The sequence below is a fragment of the Trypanosoma brucei genome, chromosome 10, assembly GCF_000210295.1.
Source record: "Trypanosoma brucei gambiense DAL972 chromosome 10, complete sequence".
NCBI lineage: Eukaryota > Euglenozoa > Kinetoplastea > Trypanosomatida > Trypanosomatidae > Trypanosoma > Trypanosoma brucei.
In genome coordinates, this window is record NC_026743.1 from 1,331,905 (window position 1) to 1,350,818 (window position 18,914).

General features: G+C 45.8%; 11 protein-coding genes across 11 annotated transcripts; 10 read left to right on the forward strand and 1 right to left on the reverse strand.

The window, feature by feature from the left end:
* Positions 1–566: 566 nt before the first annotated feature.
* On the reverse strand, positions 567–1,037 carry TbgDal_X6710 (hypothetical protein, unlikely; the record flags this gene model as incomplete). The annotated part of the gene is made up of 1 exon (XM_011779547.1): positions 567–1,037. One exon carries the CDS (start codon positions 1,035–1,037, stop codon positions 567–569), a length of 471 nt encoding a protein of 156 aa, XP_011777849.1.
* Positions 1,038–1,666: 629 nt separating this feature from the next.
* Positions 1,667–2,638, forward strand: TbgDal_X6720 (hypothetical protein, conserved; the record flags this gene model as incomplete). The annotated part of the gene is made up of 1 exon (XM_011779548.1): positions 1,667–2,638. The coding sequence occupies one exon, from the start codon at positions 1,667–1,669 to the stop codon at positions 2,636–2,638; it is 972 nt and encodes a 323-aa protein (XP_011777850.1).
* A 1,375-nt stretch (positions 2,639–4,013) lies between these two features.
* TbgDal_X6730 (hypothetical protein, conserved) lies at positions 4,014–5,576 on the forward strand (the record flags this gene model as incomplete). Its single annotated transcript, XM_011779549.1, has 1 exon — positions 4,014–5,576. One exon carries the CDS (start codon positions 4,014–4,016, stop codon positions 5,574–5,576), a length of 1,563 nt encoding a protein of 520 aa, XP_011777851.1.
* A 739-nt stretch (positions 5,577–6,315) lies between these two features.
* TbgDal_X6740 (hypothetical protein, conserved) lies at positions 6,316–7,131 on the forward strand (the record flags this gene model as incomplete). The annotated part of the gene is made up of 1 exon (XM_011779550.1): positions 6,316–7,131. One exon carries the CDS (start codon positions 6,316–6,318, stop codon positions 7,129–7,131), a length of 816 nt encoding a protein of 271 aa, XP_011777852.1.
* An 846-nt stretch (positions 7,132–7,977) lies between these two features.
* On the forward strand, positions 7,978–8,397 carry TbgDal_X6750 (hypothetical protein, conserved; the record flags this gene model as incomplete). Its single annotated transcript, XM_011779551.1, has 1 exon — positions 7,978–8,397. The coding sequence occupies one exon, from the start codon at positions 7,978–7,980 to the stop codon at positions 8,395–8,397; it is 420 nt and encodes a 139-aa protein (XP_011777853.1).
* Positions 8,398–8,812: 415 nt separating this feature from the next.
* TbgDal_X6760 (GPI anchor biosynthesis protein, putative) lies at positions 8,813–10,582 on the forward strand (the record flags this gene model as incomplete). Its single annotated transcript, XM_011779552.1, has 1 exon — positions 8,813–10,582. One exon carries the CDS (start codon positions 8,813–8,815, stop codon positions 10,580–10,582), a length of 1,770 nt encoding a protein of 589 aa, XP_011777854.1.
* A 517-nt stretch (positions 10,583–11,099) lies between these two features.
* TbgDal_X6770 (hypothetical protein, conserved) lies at positions 11,100–11,798 on the forward strand (the record flags this gene model as incomplete). Its single annotated transcript, XM_011779553.1, has 1 exon — positions 11,100–11,798. One exon carries the CDS (start codon positions 11,100–11,102, stop codon positions 11,796–11,798), a length of 699 nt encoding a protein of 232 aa, XP_011777855.1.
* A 335-nt stretch (positions 11,799–12,133) lies between these two features.
* Positions 12,134–13,174, forward strand: TbgDal_X6780 (hypothetical protein, conserved; the record flags this gene model as incomplete). Its single annotated transcript, XM_011779554.1, has 1 exon — positions 12,134–13,174. One exon carries the CDS (start codon positions 12,134–12,136, stop codon positions 13,172–13,174), a length of 1,041 nt encoding a protein of 346 aa, XP_011777856.1.
* A 948-nt stretch (positions 13,175–14,122) lies between these two features.
* On the forward strand, positions 14,123–15,919 carry TbgDal_X6790 (protein phosphatase 2C, putative; the record flags this gene model as incomplete). The annotated part of the gene is made up of 1 exon (XM_011779555.1): positions 14,123–15,919. The coding sequence occupies one exon, from the start codon at positions 14,123–14,125 to the stop codon at positions 15,917–15,919; it is 1,797 nt and encodes a 598-aa protein (XP_011777857.1).
* An 81-nt stretch (positions 15,920–16,000) lies between these two features.
* Positions 16,001–16,405, forward strand: TbgDal_X6800 (hypothetical protein, unlikely; the record flags this gene model as incomplete). Its single annotated transcript, XM_011779556.1, has 1 exon — positions 16,001–16,405. The coding sequence occupies one exon, from the start codon at positions 16,001–16,003 to the stop codon at positions 16,403–16,405; it is 405 nt and encodes a 134-aa protein (XP_011777858.1).
* A 433-nt stretch (positions 16,406–16,838) lies between these two features.
* Positions 16,839–18,644, forward strand: TbgDal_X6810 (hypothetical protein, conserved; the record flags this gene model as incomplete). Its single annotated transcript, XM_011779557.1, has 1 exon — positions 16,839–18,644. The coding sequence occupies one exon, from the start codon at positions 16,839–16,841 to the stop codon at positions 18,642–18,644; it is 1,806 nt and encodes a 601-aa protein (XP_011777859.1).
* Between the last annotated feature and the right edge of the window lie 270 nt (positions 18,645–18,914).

Here is an 18,914-nt window from a genome sequence, read left to right on the forward strand (position 1 = left end):
TCCCCCTATTTTTCTAGCCTAGCTGTCGACCCATTTAGCAAACGCTTTTTCGTTGTCTGCATCTCTCTGTGTATGAGTGATTTCACTTTTCTGAGTTATTTTTCGTAAGCTTCGAATTATTGTAACGGCTTTAGTCGAGCAGTTCCCTTTGCATCATTTATCCTTTTTTTCCTTCTAGATGTATAAATGTATTTGTGACCTTTCATTTACTTTCCGTTCTGCTGCTCCTTTTCGTAGTGTTTTCCCCTCCTCCAGTTCTTTTCGGTGGTGTCGATCTTTCGATTTACCAAATTCTACCTTTGTATTTTTCATTTTTGTTTTGCTTATTCCTCACAGCCACGATTGAGCCGTTTTCTATTTATGAGTGCGTGCTATTTTGCGGCAATTACGAAACTCCATGTTACAATATTTCCAACAAACTTTTTCATTTTTGTTTTTGTCATTTTTCCTCCTTTGTGTTTCTGCATCTTTTTTTTTTTGGTTAATTTTTTTCCAATTACGATGTGGAAATGACGATTGGGGGAAGGTGTGCCTCCCTCCCCCCAAGCTGCAAAGCGAAAAAAAGGTTATGAAAAAACATATTTGATTATTTCCCTCTGCTCTCTCTCTCTCTTTTTTTTTTTGCCTCCTTTTCGAAACAAAATTTGTTTTTTTTTTTGTAAAAAAGAATGGTAGAAAAAAGGGTTGTTGTGGAGCACCAAAAGGAAAGGATGTTGAGTTTGAGGAGGGGAAAAGTTTACTTTCACGTGTAGTTTGTTGATATTGCGCAGCTTCTTTCCTTTTTTCTCTACTGTTGTTTCAATTAATTTTTTTTTTGCTTTTCGGTCTTTGTGCCTTCTGTTATAGTTGTGGAAATGGCGTGCGGTGGTGTGGGCTTCAAGGAGCGGCGTAAAATGAGGGGAAGCGACCAATATAATAACGGGTTTAATGACGAATATTACAACGTAAAGTACGAAAGGAAAAAAAGATTGTGCGGGATGGTCGCTGAACAAACAAAGAGGGAGAATAACGGAAAGAAAAATTTGGCATACATGCATATAAATTCTCTCGCGTGTATGTATTCATTTCATGCATATGTTCTGATTTGTTGTTATTTTTGTTTGTTGCGGAGGCGGTGAGTAAAATGTTAGGAGTCTCACAAATTTTAACGAAAAAAAAACAAGTCATATTATGTTATGTTATGTGGCGTGATGTGAAGTAAACATTAGAGCATCGGTATCCCTCACCTTTTTTCTTCGCCAGTTTATCTTTCATCCCCACCTTTTCCTGCTCATCTCTCCTCAATACTATCTTTTCTATTCTATTTTTTTCTTTAACTGATTTGCCTTCTCCATTGCAGTGGTTCGCAAAATACTTTTTTTTTTTTTTAATACCTCTAGAGCACGCGTTAACACCCTCGTGTCAACTAAAAGAAGATTGAACCGGTGCTTTTGCTCCCTTTCCGGTTTCTTTCGCTGCGTGCTGAACCTCCCAACTGGCGCTGTGACAAAATTCAGGCTGCTCGTGTTTGCTTGTGTCCCGTGGGTTCGTTTGGGAAAATAATAAACAAAACTAAACAAGGACGGCACCGAAACCCAAAAGGTTGCGAGTGGGGAGCAGTGACGTACCACAAAAGAAACAACGCCACTGTCTGGTGGATCAAGAAGGAATAAACATCAAGAAAGGCATGACATACTCACGCCGCGCCACTCATGCGGGTTCATGGTATGAGGGGTCCCCCAACGCACTTAAAGCTCTTGTGGACACATTGTTTAGTACAGCGAGCAAATCCCCACTGAAAGAGAGCGAGAAGATGATTGGTGTCATAAGTCCGCACGCTGGAATCAGCTACTCGGGCAACACCGCTTCTCATGTGTATGTTCATCTCCGTGATTACATATACGGTCATAAAGGCCGCAGTATTACTCGCATCTTCTTGTTAGGTCCCTCACATCATAAGGGGTTTGATGGAGTTGAGGTTTGTGCTGCGCAGAGGTATGAAACACCATTTGGGCCCCTCGTTGTTAACGCAAAGGTGGGGCAGGAGGTGGAAAAAGAACTTCGCGCCGCCGGTGTTCCTGTGGGTACGATGCATCGAATGACGGATGAGGATGAACACTCGATTGAAATGCAACTGCCCTTTATTTCACACCTACTGCATTATCCACCAAACGGCTACAAACCGGCAATGGATCGTGTTGAACTTGTGCCGCTGCTCATCGGGGGAACAAATCGCAAAATGGAAAACTTGATAGGTTCAGTTCTTTCCAAGTACCTGAAGGATAATCAGAATTTTTTTGTAATAAGTTCTGACTTCTGCCACTGGGGCGCACGTTTTCAATACATGTACCACTATGAGAAAGCGGAATATCCAGACATTGGTGACGCTATTATTTCAATGGATCATGAGGGCATGCGACTGCTGGAGGCGCGGGATATGGACGGCTGGTATAAATATTTATCGACTACAAACAATACCATTTGCGGGCGCCGGCCAATTTCGGTACTGATGGCAGCTCTCGACTCAAAAAAGGAAGCCGTTGTGCGATTTCTTCACTACTCTCAATCCAACCGCTGCAAAAACATGTCTGACTCCTCTGTAAGTTATGCGGGAGCAATCGTTACTCTAGACGAGAGCGGTGATAAATCTGTGCCATGATGGGAAATGAAGAAACGAACAGGAAAAATAGGGGAAACAAAGGGTGGGAATGTTACAAGCGCGGATGCAGAGGGTTATGCACTGCCATTCAGTTTGCTCTATTCCCTTGACAAATGAAAATGAGGTGAGGAGTTTTTTCTGTGCGTCAGTTATTTGTGTTCTTTAACACCTGTAATTGTTCTATTATTTTTATTGTGGGGGTTACAAAATTCGTGATTGTCTTGCTCTGTGTGCTTCTTACGGTTTCTGCTCATTTCCACATATCGGTGTTTATGTGTTACCTTCCTTTCTACGGAGCCCCAAAACTTCCTATTGTTGTTACGAAAACTTAGTGATACTGTTGTTACCATTATTGTTTTTATTGAATTATCGACAGGTTTCGGACAAGCTGCGACGGCACCCATCTGCCTTACACCTCGCAGCTTACGTGTCTTCTGCACTTTGATACGGAGGCGTGTTTACGCGCAACCATGTTTACCAACTCGTTATAGGGGCTATGAACTTGATATGTATATCCGAAAGGTGTTACTGCTTTTTGTTCGTTTTGGCTAAATGTTACCTTCTCATTTCAATACAAACATGTACATGTGCGCACCTCTCGTGCGTGAGGTGTATCTTTCCTGAAAGGAACACTTTGCAATGACATTGTGTTTACGCGGTTCTTCTCGTCTTTTTTTTCCTTTTTTCCCTCTTGCATTATTACATTTTTTTTTTTGACGACTGCATCCGAACACGTTACATGTTTCAAAGAGTACCGCTTGCATTACCATAGCGAACAAGGAGAGAGAAGTAAGAGGCAGTACAAGGTGAAATTAAAATTAATATAATAACAATAAAGAAGTTTGCTTTAGTTAACGTCCTGTGTTCCCTTACACCTTATTAAATCTACCTGTGTAGGAAAGGGTGCGCTTCCTTTATATATATATATATATATATATAATTTTTTTTTTTTGGGACTTAACACATCTCCATGAAATTGCAGCTGACACACGAGTTGTACCACGGCACATAACACATAGGCTCCATCACTTTACACAGAATAAAACCTACAACCTCCATTCGTTGCTACTTTAAACATCACACAGAAAGGGGTGGGAGGTGGCAAGGGGGGGGGGAGAGAAAAGTGAAGCAAAGGGTTTACAAAAGTTTGAGGTGGTGTCAACAACTGTTGTGCCATTACAGAAACGGAAAAAGTACAGTGCTGAAGCTACTGTGCGATACAGTCAGCAATTTAAGTTTACCCAAGAATTGTTAAAGATAAACCGTTACTACCTTCAGCGACTTTGGATTTTACCAGAGGTGTGGACAGGCGGTAACACAAAACATAATTACAGGTGACGGTTTGGAACGTAGAGCCCTCCATTTAGTTTCTGTTATGAAAGCCCGGCGACGTGGAGGGTCGCTACATGCAGAACTCCCCTTTACATATACGCTGTTCAGCACCATTGACGTCTACGGTGATGACTTACTCGATTTTACAGGAGATGACAAACCTGAAAGACATGCTGAGGTTACGGAATTCCTGCGCAGGAGGGGATCGGGTGCATGTCGTGATGCTCCTCTTGGGCCGTCATCATACCTTCACATGAGAGAACCCTTCAGTTACATTGCCGAAGGCTCCATCAGTGAAAACACATCCGATGCAGGCGGCAGCTTTGCCCGTGTGGAAGATGCCATGCAACACGTGTGGTTCATTTCGCAGCGTGATGGAATCAGCACTCCGTTTGCTCTCAACTTCTCGACATCTGCGCAGTTTTTAAAGTACGCGGAGAGGGAATCGTTGCAGTTTCCGACGTTAAGATGTGGATCATCCACAATGGCTTCGGAGCCCATTGCAGCACATGAAGGACCTGCTAAGTGGTTGGATATTCAAACAAAGAACAAAACTCTCGTTACGGATATTCTTTCCCACTTCCCCGTCTCGGCGGATACAGTCGAACACTGCTGCTATCCAGATGATATGGATCGTGTTATTGCACATTCCACGCTTGGATATTTCTTCTGTAACCTCATGTGTACACCCATCGCCTTAGGGGAAGTGGCACGTGGCCGCCATCAAGTGAAAAGCGTCATACAGCAGCGACTTGAAGCTGCAATGAGCGTCGGTCCGCGTTCTTCGACCCCATCGGCTGTCGCCGTTTCTGTTATAGTTTTCTTTGATTGGGTCGTAACGGTGCATGAGGAGCCCTTTCATGAGTTTGATGACTTACTGCGTTTTATACTGATTAACTGTGGTAATCGGGCGCCCGCATCAAACAACCGAAGGCTCATGCAGGTGATGACGGCCCCTTTCATATTCGCTAGTTTCTTTCAAATTGTTGTGGGACACTTATTAGACAGCGAATCGCTAACCATGATAGTAGACGAGGTCAGTGATCTTGTGTTTCTTTCCAAGAGCACAGAAGGTCACAACGAAGAGGTTGTGCAGCGTATTACCAACGCGCGCCGGTGCTTTGCCGAGTACGCCGCCGAGTTGACTAGACGTGAGTACATTGCTTCTGTTCTTCTACATTCGCATATGATGGATTCGTTTCTCACAAAAGACAAAGTTTGCCGTACACAAATAGAGAGCGCTCAAGCTTACCTTTATCGTATGAGTGATGAAGTTGGGGACTGTCGTGACACAGTCGCACTGACAAATTGGTACCAGAATGTGAAGGACACGTGGCACCATCTTCAGTACGGTAATAAGGCACTCCGTCAAACAGTTTTGTTTACTGAGTTGATTAACATTATGTACCCCCTCATCACACTTCAAACGCTTTTCTCCCTTAACGTGCGGATCCCTTTCGCTTACTACGAGGATCAAATGGAAAAGGATTTGAAACCGTTTTTCATTATGATGGGGATTGTGTTATTCTTTTTGTTGTTGTGTGGGCGTGCGATGTATGCTCTGTGGCACAAGAAACACTGGTCGACGCGCCTGCTGGCAACGTAGCATGATCACTTGGAACTTTATGGTATGGAATGATATGTCTACCTATCAAAAGGTTGGCCGGAAATTTTATCTAGCAGATAACGCGACTGTTGTGTTTTGCGGCACCTGACTTATGCAGATTTTTAAAAAATTTCTCTGCAGTGTTTACTGATGCCGTTAGCGGTTTGCCCAAGCGAATTTCATCACAGGCCCTTTGGAGGCTTGAAGGCAGCGAGGGGGGGGGTAATGCTCTGAGGAGGGGGATGGGTGAATATAATGTTTTCAGTGTTCTACTGCATTCCGCTTGTGCTGTTAGCAGGTGGAGGGTGGTAGTAGTTGACCAACCGTCGATTCTTTTCGGGTGAAGATCATCGATTTATTTATTGTTTATGAAGACGCGGGTGAATGGATACAGTTGTTTACTATGGAACGAAGTGGGTGTTTCCTATCTGGTATAGGTTCCTGAAAGTCAGCGCTTAATTCACTTAATTTGTGTACGCGAACTTGTGGTGGTGGAGAATCTCTTCCCCGGACTCCGTTGCTGGCCCATCATTCATGTTTTTTTTTGAATTATTTTTCCTTGGGACACAACGGAGTTAGTCGCCGCCCTCTCCAGTACTTTGCATATCTTCTGCCGCCGTTTCAGTAGGGGAGCGTATTTTAGTCGAGGGCTGAATAGAAACAAAGAGGTTGAAGCTCAGCAAGGATAGGGGTAGGTGATTGCGGGAAAATTTAGTGAAAGCAGTACCATAAAAAACCGATGCTTAGCCGCTGTTTTGTCGTGTACCGCAAGGCGGTAGCGCAATTCAGTGCGAGAGACTTTCGCCCGCGTCAGAGTATTGCCCTGACGCCAGAGAACGTAACTCTGATGTTGAAATCGAAACTACACCCGAATGATCGGCTGCTCCGCCAATCAACCGTTGGTCCCGGTGCTTCCCGCTTTTTAATAGTGGATCGAAATCAATGCGTGCGTGGAATTTATCGTCCTCTGCTCTGTTTACCATATCCAATGGCCGGGTCCAGTGTGTTGGGAGTACCCGTAGAATCATATCTGCAGGTGGTGGAGCAAAAACTGCTGTCAGAAGAGAATACTACGCTTATTTTTGTTTCGCATGCAAATGGGTTTAGCTTCACAGTGTATGGAATAGACGGGAGTCTTCGCCTTCCATTGGTCCATCTCAAGTTGCCCGGTGAACGGTCTGTGACGGCGGGTAAAATGAGTGACCGTGACATGCGACCTTTTGTGAATACGACAAATCTCATGGACGACCTTGCAGAGCTAGTTACTGACCACTATACAACTTCTATACATCCATGCAGCTCATTTTTTTACCTATCGGGATCAGATTCCGTCTTGTCTTTTTCAGAAACCAAAGCGGCATGGAGAGAGCGGGGATATGCCGATAAACTGCCGCTTAGTTTTGAAGACAAGCGGTGGGTGAGTCTTCCAGATTTAGCTGCTCAGCACCGAGGTGTTACTCCACTTTATTGTACAGATTTTGACGGCTACAAAGTCGTAGATGAGAGGGGACTCACCACAAGGGTAAAATTGGGGCGACTTGAACTGGATTCGTGACAGGCTGTGGGAAATGAATGAGTTACATCGTCGTGTCATTGTTTCCCTTCCTTGTAACACTTTTTTTTTTTGGTGGGTAAAATATGGATTTTCGGTGAAGTGTTTGTGGAAGGGAAGGAAGAAGGGAGGGAATATAACATGAATGGGTCTCCAGCAGTGCACCCGAAAAAGCGGCAGAGGGGTCGGTTGTGATGTAACGGAAGTTGATCCTTTCCGTTGCATCAAACGGTTTCATCTCCCCCTACTTTTTTGTGTGCTTTAGACGCTGTTTTCCCCAAATCTAAAACGTCTAATCCCACATAGCGTACGTCAATTCTCTTCTAATCCTTTGTGTGTGTGTGTGCGTGTGTCGTTCCGGTCATGCGCCGGTTCCACCCAGACCACCACAGTTGTTCGTAACACTTCCGAAGGATGGTTGTTTGGCTCTGTCGGGTGAGGAGCAGAGGGTTTTCGCTGAAAGGGACCAAATTAATGTGAAAGAGGCAGTGGCTGAATACATGAGGGGTGGGGGGAATTTGAAGTCATTTTACGCCATTCACACTCTGAAATAGAGAACCATACATTTGACCTTCGTCATAAACCACGATCGATAGCTGCAGGGGAGGTAATCCCAACCTTCAAATAATTTCATGTTTTTTTTGTTTTTGCTACATCCGGCAACGTCAAAAAGTGTTTTTTTGCCTTCTAAATAATGAGCATCTGAAAATCCATTACCTCTTTTACTTCTTTCTTTCTCATTTCCCCCCTTGAGTTACCAGTGCAAGAGACAGCTTCTCGTAAATTAGTAGGGTCTCCAACAAGTGCCACGAGCAGAGGTGGTATTGCAAAGACATCGAGTGTTTCGTGATGCGGCGCTCGTTCGTCGTGGCACCAGTAGTCGCAACTGCGTGTTCGTTAAGCACACCCATACGAACCATCATCGCTTGTAAAGGTATTGTGGAGAATCGGATCACGAAACACTATTCGAACCGCACCGTAGAGGAGGCTAAGGCGGCACGTGAAGCACAGATAGCAAAGGCGAAACACCCAAACCCACGCAACCGTAAGGAGGAGCTCAGTCATTTAACGCATCACTGTAGTTATGAGTATGTACCAGAGTTTCAACGCTGGGCAAATGACATGCTTGCGGTTTACAGTGATCCGCACGGGTATGGTCACGACATGGCGTACCATTACCATCGAATCTGGAAGGCAAAGAGTCCGACACGGAGGGGCATTGAAGACGGTAGTGGTGCATTCGATGTGTGCAAAATACATCCGAAGTAGGGGTAGTATTTTTGTTAATTTTTCCTATGCTTGTTGGTGGCCTGACTGCGCCAAGTAGGGAGTTGTGGGAGCAATTTGTATGAATGGCGATGGCGTTTTTTTTTTTTCCTGTAAGAGCGTGGGAAGTTAGACAATTTGTCTTCTTTTCACCCGCTTATCTCCACCCCATTTTCCCGTTTAGGTATTGAGCGTAACGTCTGTGAAGGGACTCGGCCCACGACCTCATTATTTTCTCTTTCGCCTACGACTTTGATAATTCTTCTGTCCTGGTGATCAAACCCGCTGCAACCACGTGTAGGTTGTGGTGACAAACGTATGCGGTGTATACATAAACATGTACATATGTATTTTATTTATTTATTCAAAATTATATTCTCCTTAGTTTTGTTCGAAGGGTTTATTATTTGACACATTAATGAAGCGAGCACCTTGTTTGTCACGGTCACCTGCTGTGGGTAGTGCCGCCGTAATCTTAAGTGATGTCGCATCGGATTCCATTAAGCCTTACATGCCGTGGTGGTTGATTTCTCTCACCTTCATTTATCGCCTATTTCTTTGTGCGACTATTCGCACTGTGGAGGCCCCGGACGAGTGGTGGCAGAGCACAGAAGTGGCATATAATATGGTTTTTGGAAAGGGGCATTTGCCGTGGGAATGGCGTTACGGGTTGCGCTCTGTTTTTTTTCCGGCTGTTGTGGCACTACCGTTCTATCTGTTGAAGTTGCTTGGACGCGACACAACGTGGGCTGTTTGGTTCGCCCCACGTGTGTTGCAAGCACTGGTTCTCACACTAATAGATGTTAGTGTATTTTGCATGGGTGCTACGCTGGATGAACTACTGGCGAAACGTGAACTGGAATTAGCTGAGGAAACGCGGCAGTCAAAGACAAAGGGATTTTCTTATTTTTGTGAAGTCTCCGTGTCTCGCAGTCGACGAGGTATTTGCAACTCCATATCGTATACGGCACTGTTGCTCTCATTGAGTAACTGGTACATGGCCTACTGTGGAGTGCGGCTGTACGGCAACGTCATTGAAGCCTTGCTGGTGCTTTTAACGCTGCAGCAGCGTCGCTACGTCCCGTTTCTACTTCTCACTGGACTCGCCTCAGCAATTCGAGTGACATCCGCCGTTGTCCTTTCACCCCTTGTTTTTCGTCACTTAGCGAATGCCACGCGAGAACATGGATTCATTCGGGGGCTGTTCCGGATCGTTTTAACAGGCCTAATCGTGCTTGTAGCTGTGTTAGGGGGAGTAATGGTACTCGATTACTGTTTTTATGGCCGGTGGGTCCTGACGCCACTTGCTTTTTTCCGATTCAATGTGCTACACAACCTCAGCCGCTTCTTTGGTGAGCATCCGTGGTACTTCTACGTGGGCCCTGTGCTCGTTGGTATTGTGGGTCCCCATGTTCTCTTCACAATTGCAGCGCCTCTTGTGCTGTGGCGTGATACCGCTTCCCGTGCCGTCTCCCGGCCTGTTCTTGGGATGTTGGGCATCGGTGCATGGACACTAGGATTCTATTCCTTGATTGATCACAAAGAAATGCGTTTTGTTTTTGTAGTCATCCCATTGTCCCTTATTACAGCTGCCTTTGTGCTGGTGCGTTGGAGTCGGACATCGGCTGTAGTAGTGAAAATGAACCGTCTGTTTGTATTGTTCAACATTGTTATGATCTATTTGATGGGCTACGTGTACCGGAGAGGCCCTCTGGATGTAATGGCTGAGGTGCGTGACGGCCCGAGAATTAACCGGCTCGACGTAATTGCAACATGTTACACGGTGCCCGGATATAGCTACATGCACAAGAAGGTAAATCATCTGGGTTTCGTTGACTGTTCTATTGACTTGGATGAGAAAACGGGACTTCCTAAAGTTACGGAAGATATAATGTTTCGCCGCTATCCGAAAGAATATGTGTTGTGGAGATATGATGGTAAACATAGTTTTAACATGAGTGATCTGGAGGAAAGTCGAAAGGCTTCGGAGCTGCAGAGTGTTGTGATGCCGAAATCTGCGCCTCATCCCGACGCAATGGTAATGACTCGTGCAGTAGCGAAGGAAATAGAGGAACCATTCCTTAAGAGACACGGTTACAGACTTTATCGTACGTTTCTACACAGTCCATTAACACTGGCTCCCTATGAAGACATTTATATACAAATGTGGGTCAAAGTGACGAAGTGAAAATTAGTAGTCGGTGAAGGGGACGCAATCGGGGTGTGTCTAAATATTTGTTTATTATGATAATGCTGCCTCCTGTAGTGTTCTACAATTTTGTTTGTGTCAAATGGATAAATGACGGTTATCCCTTTCTCCCTTCTTGCGTTTCCTTACCGACAAATCAAACGTTCACAATTTTTTTTTTGATTTGTATATTCACTTAGCCTACTAACCCCATTGTTGGTCCTCGGTTCAGTATTCGTTGTTTGCGCATGTGCGTGCAAGCTGTTTCCCGCGCTGGCCGTTTGGTCTTAAGGTATTGTTGCGTGAACAAACGGCAGTGGCTCGTTCAACAATAATAAACGTGAGCGTTACAAGGAACGACAGCGGAACGAAAAAAAAGAGTGATAATGCACTTCGTACTGCCTTGTTGCACCAACAAGTGGACCACGTCCTTTTTTTCTTTTTCTTGTCTCAAAATCTTCATTTCCAGGTGCGCGAAGGTGAAAGAGCACAATCGGTGGGCGAGGGAGTTTGAACCATGGAGTCTCCGCCCTCAAATGATGAAAAGCATGAATTGGCTGTTGCACTTCGTTTGAAAGAAGAGGACGACGCACTTTTGTGTGCCTTCGGACCAGATTACTTCAATGGGGCACGTGTGGGTGCCGGTTGCGGCGGAGTGTTTACGGCATTTCTCGCATGGTGGTCCTTTGTTGATTTAAAGGAGGATCACAAACTGTGTGACTCGGCACTGCCGACTCACATGCGTGATAGATCATGGACTATAAGACGAGGTTTTCACTCGAGGCCCTTCTTCACAGTTGGCTGTGTTGCACTAGGTATTACAACACTAATGAAAGCAACCAAGTTTTGTTTGGCGAATTATCGGTATCAGGAATTTGCTGCGGATGATATTGGTTTCGAGTTGTTGAAGAGCATGTACGTTAGCTCGCCTGAAGGGCACCGGCAGTTTGAGGCCTTTGTGAAGAAAACGATTGGTAATGAAAAAGTATTGGAATTACCATCGCCTTCCACTAACTTTGCAACGGGTGGAAAAATCCGCAACAATCAGAATCTTACGGAAACACTAGTGAGCAGTACATCGTCATTTTGTGATCGTAAACCACCGTCGTTTTGGGATGGAGTGGCTGTTGGAATTATGGGTTCCGTCATGGACTGCTACTTACCGTGCAAACCCCTCTATAGTTACTACGGCATGAGGTGCGGTATGCGCCTCTGAGGACCACGAGGTGTCGTAGGACGCGGGCGTAGACTTGCGTGCGATTTGCGCATTTTGGAGAAGCGGCAACTTACAAACTGAGTACAAACTTTCTGAGCATCTTTACCTTCCCCTGTTGCAGCAATGCTTAACCTCTGCCACTGGGAGCATAGTTTATATATATATATATATATATTTTCGTGTTTTCCTTTTTCTCCGCTTGTGTGTGGTGTGTTGCCCGGGTGAACCCTCTCTCGTTTCCCTTGCAGATTGCCTTTCCATTTTCGTTTCTTCTCTACATCATTCTGTCTAGCAATTTAGTGAAGTGCATCATCGGCGAACTTCAGTGTTGGAAGATGGTCCTTTATGTAATGGGCCCCCCGCGAGGGAGGGGTGGTGCCAACACCTCACGCCCAATTATAGCAGTCCTTGCTGATGTGTCGTTCGACACCTTTCGGGTCCGAGTGTTATGTATTGAATCAATAGTCAACCGTCTGATGGCATTCACAGCACTTAAAAACACATATTGTGATGCATATAATCCTACTAGTTCCGGGCCTTTTCTCTCCGCGGGGAATTCGGACTCGTTAATGGATTTAACTGTTGATGATAAAAAGCAAGAATTAGGCGCATTGAAAGGGTTTCAAGCGTCTTCACCGAGTGCATTGGGGTCTGTGTTGATTGATATACCCTTAGACACCTCGCCCATGTCGCCCGATGACTTCATGTCAATTGCGTTCTCCCCTCGGTGCAATCCACTGGGAAGCTTCCACCGTCTTAGTGTTTCCGCACCTCTCGTGAAGGCGGCGTACATTCACGACTACGTGATACACGGCCCCGATTCCCCTGGGCGGAATGACTTTATACGTGCGATGGAAAGGCGCGGTAGTGCGACGAGGCGGGATACCTCCACGCGCTCTGTTAGCCCCCTAACTCTTCCTCCTACATTTCCTTTACCCAGTGGTGTTTATGAACCCCTGATGTGGGAGGAGGTAGAGGCACGTGCACGCTTAGTACACTTGGAAGATGCCACCCGCCGACAGTGTCATTCAGCAGAGGTGTCAGGTTATCTTCGGGCTCAGCGGCTCACACGTTGCAAAACGTCATTTCACTTCTCCGACTTCTCAGCGAAGAAAAGAATACATGAGGCCGAGGTGAAACTTTTGCGCGAAGATATGGAGGTGCGAGCAAAGCGGGAAAGAGCTGAACATGAGGAGTTCATGCGAGCGATGACGCGTGGGCGGACGCAGTTGTTGAAACTGCCAACTATTACAACATCCGGTAAAAAATACAAACCTACGGAGGTAGACAAGCACGTAGCGCGGGTCTTAACCTTCAGGAAACGTGCGGCTAACAAATCAGACAGCAAGGAGAGACATTTTCTTGAAATACTCTAGTAATGTACAAATTGTGGTGATATACTTAGAACAGCCGGTGCAACTCTGCGGTTGCGATATGTATTTCTATTATCTTACTTCATTTTTTTTAAAAATGTTCTTATCGCATTTCTTCTCGTCACACCGATATTGGCGCATACTAATATTTGTTGATATGATCTATCGGCAAAAGTAAATAAGCTATATAGTGCCGTGTTCATTGAAACTATTTTCATTTTTGGAAGTGTTCCCCACGCGCTGTTGATGCCGGGATAGATACCTTGATATGACCATTAAACATATATTATTCATGTGATGCACCAGGGATGAGGAGGGAGAGAGACTTTTGAAAATTTTGTGGCCCCTTTTTTTATAACACCTACTGTCGTGTCTGGTTATTACCCGCCTTGTATCTCTGTGTTAATTGTGATGAGTACCCCAACAGTACCACCGTGGAGAAACTGTCAGAGAGCAGGGGGAAATAACAACAGAAAAGACAACGATTGAGGTGGTTATATGTAAAGCTTGTAGAAGTGATCAGTTTTCTGTGTTTGTGGTTGCTGTACGTGTACTTATAATTCCTTGTTTCTTCCTTTTTTCCATTACTCATTGCTTAAATTCTTTTGATTTGGTGCGGTGACTGCCGGGCCCCTTCATTCTGTATTCCGGTTGTGAAGAGAACCCTAAAAGTGTGAAATGTTGTTTTTCTTTTTTGAAGAAGGGGCGAGAGGATACCAGTTTTTGTGCCCCGACTTATGAATATATACAAATAGATAAACATAAATATATATATATATATAGATATGTTTTTTCCCGTTTGTTGCCGCAGCGCATCCCCTATTATTACTGGTCTTGTTTGCTCTTCACAATAACAATAATAATAATTGTCATTTTTTTATTACTTTTCGATTAAGTGGCGGATCGAATTGCGAAAAAAAGCATAGGTTTCACCAACGATCGAACTGAAACATGTCCGGTCAGGGAAATTTGCTGCGTATGTTCCCCCTTCAACACAAGAAGATGTCCCAATTTTCGCTCAGATTTTTATCCGTCGGTGTTTGTGAAATGATGAATTGCGCGGAAAGGGAATACATGAGCTCATTCACTGTGCATAACAAGTTTAACCGCAGTGCTTACGCTGGTATCAACCCTCTTTCTTCCTCTTCAACCATTCAGTCACCTCTGATGGCGGATGTCGTGGCGGCTGGACTATTTGATAGTTACACAGGACATTCCTGCTCTCGGTTCATCTCGAAGTACCTTGCGAGGGCATTAAGTATGCACTCCACGCTACCTGAAGAAATTGCATGGTTGCGGGGGGAGTTGAAGGATGACCCACTCGTTACAGTTATGACATCTTCATTATCGCGCTCAAGGGCAATGCATGGGACACAAATAGATAAACAAGGAGGAAACGGGGATATGCATACCATTCGCCCGCTGTTCTCAGAGTGGGACATGCAGCAATACGCGATGCTTGCTGATATAGCTTTCTTAAGGGCTTGCGAGGACTCCAAGTTTGAGAGTTCCCTACCTGCTACAGAGTTGGCTAACGAAGGGTCCCGTGCTGTGTGGTTCACAGCAACAGCCGCCCCTTTTTCATTGCACGAGCAGCGCCGCTGCGAGCGGAGTCGTGAGGAAGCGAGCCATTGTGGTATGGCCCCGCCCCCTCTTCGCTCTCTCGATATGCCACAACTTGCTTCCGAATCGCAAAGGCGCGCTTCTGCGGATGGGAAAGTTAGTAAGAAGTCACCAAAGTTCGCGGCGGATGAAAAGGAAGACTTTGAGCGAGAGTTCTGTGTTGACGTGTTGGTGAGCAATGTGGGTGATTCGCGTGCTTTCGGTATCGCCCGTAATCCCCTCACGTGGGGGCAGCGGAGCTTGCTGGACTTAACGCGGGAACGAGTAGTGCCTTTGAGCGTCGATCACAAACCTCTACGTACGCCTGAGTTTCAACGCATCGTTTCCGCCGGCGGAGAAGTACGCTCTGAAGTGGGTGACATGATTGATGCGAACCCCTTTTATAACGTGTCGCGTAGCTTCGGTCACTGGTCGATGAAACGTAACCCCAAGCGGGCGCCTAGTGAGCAGAAAATTACCGCTGTACCCACATGTAGTTCTTGGGAAATGTTACCAGGTGATGTACTTGTCTTGTGTAACCATGCAGTGTTCGAGACGCGGAGCCAGGAGGACACATCTATCGATGAAGCAGCAAAAGTTGTTGCACGTGAAATCAAACATGGAGCCTCACCGGGGGAAGCTGCGGGAGCGCTATGTGACTACGCACTGCGTTTCGGTGCTGGACACTCACTGCAGGTGTTAGTTGCTTTGGCAACGGATGGGGTAGAGCACGGTCAGCAGGATACGTCGGGGGAGCCGTATCGCTACGATTCAGTGATTCCTGGACCCATTTATGTACAACCATGCCGCCATTCCCTGTCGTATTCCGCGGCGCTCTTAGCTGACTGCAGGCGTTGTGGTATTACGTTGCCTGATTTACTCGAGAAAAGATGGTTTCACGTTCGAGATGAGCTTTGTAGCAGATACAAATTACCACTAATGTACTGTTATGGGAAAGAGTGCAGTGCTCTTCAGCAGCAAATGGAGGAAGAGGCTCTTCTTTTCAGCGGTGTGTCTTTCCCGCCAGGAAAGAGAGAATTGAACGAACTGACAGAAAAAGAATTGAGATGCGTTCGGGAGGAGTTTGAAAAGGTGGCGAGATCTATTATGCCATCCAAAACTCGTTTGCCGGAAAGAAAGGTTTGACATAGTGAATCTCCACACCTTTTCTCCCATCCAAGGAGGGATGAGTTTTTGCCGTGCCGTTTACTTTGTGAAGAAGAAAGGATGCGACAGTTTTTCATTGTCCTTTTTTTTGTTTGTTTTACCAGGGGACTTCCTGTACTGTCTGTTCCATGCAGGAACATCAACAGGGCGCCACACCGTTCAGCGCCACAACTACACACTACCCGCAGGCCGTTTCGTTCGTATATTTTTTTTGTTGTGCTTCAACGAAAAGCATCCCCTCGCGAACTGTTCGTGCTCGGAAGCCCGCGAAAGAAATGGCCGGACGCTAAAACGTTAAAAATTTACGTTTTCTCTTTGATAACTTTACAGAAAAGTGGGCTGAACGTAAGTTTTTTTTTTTTTGAAAGCCCACCCATCCGACCCCTCCTCACCTCGCGTGGGAGGCGAGTTAGTGACACTTTCAGCACTTCCTTATCGCAAATTTTTTTAAACTTGAAATGCTGATTAACCCCCTCCTGTTCTTTGAGCGTGCTGATGACCTACCAATTTATAAAACCTTTTTCATTTGTTTTTTCCATTTTTCTTTTTTTTTTGGGGGGGTGGGGGGTGGCGGTGGTGTAAGATAGGTAAGGTACTAACTTTTCTGATTCCTTTACACAGAAGATACGTTCGAACCAAAAAAAAAATACGAAGGAGAAATTCTTTTTTTAGTAGAGAATTCTTCAAAGGTGTGATCAAGTTCAAGGGGGGCCACTGCAGCGATTCTCAGCGCATACTTCATTAGATAATAAGAACGTACCAAAAAACGGGCGGTGACAGCAACGAGAGGGGGAACATTTCGCATAATTTATTTATTTATTTATTATTATTATTATTTTGGCTTCTAAGCAGAAGCCATTAACGGCAACGACGACAAGGTGAGTAGTGGCAAAGTTGAATGCATCACACGGGGATACCCAATACCCCGCCTCGCGCTTCACAGCCCCGTTACAACTGGTTGGCGGATAACAGAGCCTTGACGCAGGTGCTCACGCACTCAGATAATATGGGTCGATTACCCGTTGACATTGTTAGGGATGCCGTTTGCGGTGGCGTTGTATGCGCCTTCACGGACGAAAAAAATCGATACGATGATCAGGTATTTCTTCCGTCGTCGTGTGATCTTACAGCGCTTGCCTTTCTTATATCAGAGGGTTTCTTCGCACCATTTCTCCACCGTACTGTGGGGGATTGGTTTCAGCAATACACAATACTGACGGAATCGGGATTTTTTGAACCACTTTCAATCCCTGTGCTTCTTTTCCCCGATTGTTTTTATGACGCCTCGTTCATTGACACATCATTGCCGAGAGTTTTGTCTCCTACGCCCAGCACAAATGGTAGCATTTCGAGCATGCCAAGTGATTCAATTTCATCGACAGCAGCTGATGTGTTGCACCTCCACAATCTGCGGTTGCAGGTGGGTGTTCTTCTTCTTAAAAGTGTCAATGAGGTCCTACGAGATGCGGAAGTTTGGAAACTGAAGGCCAATAGACAAAAAAGAGGGCAAACCCCTCCTTCCGATGTGGTCGTTGCCAACGCTGTCATCGCACTCTTTTATGAAGTGAAGATGCTGTTACTCTGCTGTATTATTAGCACAGAACAGGCTTACCCAAAGGATGGCACTCATAAAGAAACCCCTTTTAAGTCTGCGAGGAGCTACTTTGAAAGTATATTTAGCACAAAGGAGTTACGTAGAATTTTTGAGGAGCGTAGCAGACCGGGGGCGGAAGAGGTGATGAGGTGGTTTGATTCCACCTTGGGTGCGTTAACATCGACAGTATCGGGATTGTTTTCCAGTTTGCAAGAACGACTGCAGGAATTGCTGAATGATGTGTCAGTTGACGGCCGCAGGGTAACAGGAACTCCTGTACAAATTCTTCACCGTCCTCACGACTCCACGAGCACTAATGTGCTACAACTTCCTTTTGTTCAATCAAAACTCCCTCACCTCCCTCTCCAAACAGGTGAGTTGGCGACACTTCTTTCGCCAAACCCCGGAGAGATGCTGCTGTGTGATTCAGTTCCATCCCCACTCTCACTGTTGCTACGGCGTTGTGCCACGGTTAAGATGTCTGCCCTGGAACTTCGAGACGGGGTGGAGCAACTCGCAATGAATCCGTGGTGGGCTCTTCATTATGCAACTTCGCAAACCGTCCAGCGCCAGCTATCCGATACTCAGTTTATTCGTTCGGCTGTGGGGAAGAATTCTTGCTTCCTGATCGAGATAGTGCGGTGGTTGCGGGATGTACCTTCTGATGAGGCAAAGGATGTAGCAAAGGAGAAAGGCAGCGCTTATAGCAATTCCGAGGGTACGAAGCAACAAAATGGAAGAACAAATGGGGAAAGTAATAGGGAGCAGCGGCTTTTGTTGGGGTTGTCTACTTCAAATGAAATTATCGACCACGTTGTTCACGATCTCCCCTTTGGCACCGCCGTTGCACAATTAATACGTGAACTCGTTGGCAGTAACTTGTTCACAGAGGAACAGTTGCACAGGTGGATCGGGCGCTCACTTAAAGATGTAGAGAGTAAACCACCCGCAACAATCGGATGTTTTGCGGCACTTCTTGTTTTCGTTCTTCTTCACAGTAGGTGGGAACTCCCAGCAGATATACGAGAGATGACAGTCCAACTCTGCTCGCAGAACAAACAGCAGCAGGACTGTGTTCAACTGATTAACATTTTGCAGCGGGGCGCTTAGCGGTGACGCACTCGCGCAAACGTTGAGTGGTGCCGCATTTGGAAGACATTTGACATTTCCTTGATGGGTGCTGAGTGGAGTTGTCTTCCGAGGGACTTTGTGCCAAACAGTGTAACAAATTGCTAAAATCGAATAGCGCGCCTCTGGGCAGAACAATCGCGCATGAGGTTTCCCTCGTGACTTCACTGGAACAATAGGTGTTATTATGGAAGAGTGTGCCCCAGCAGGAGGAAAAAAGGGGGTGAGGGAAAACCACGTCACAACACAAGC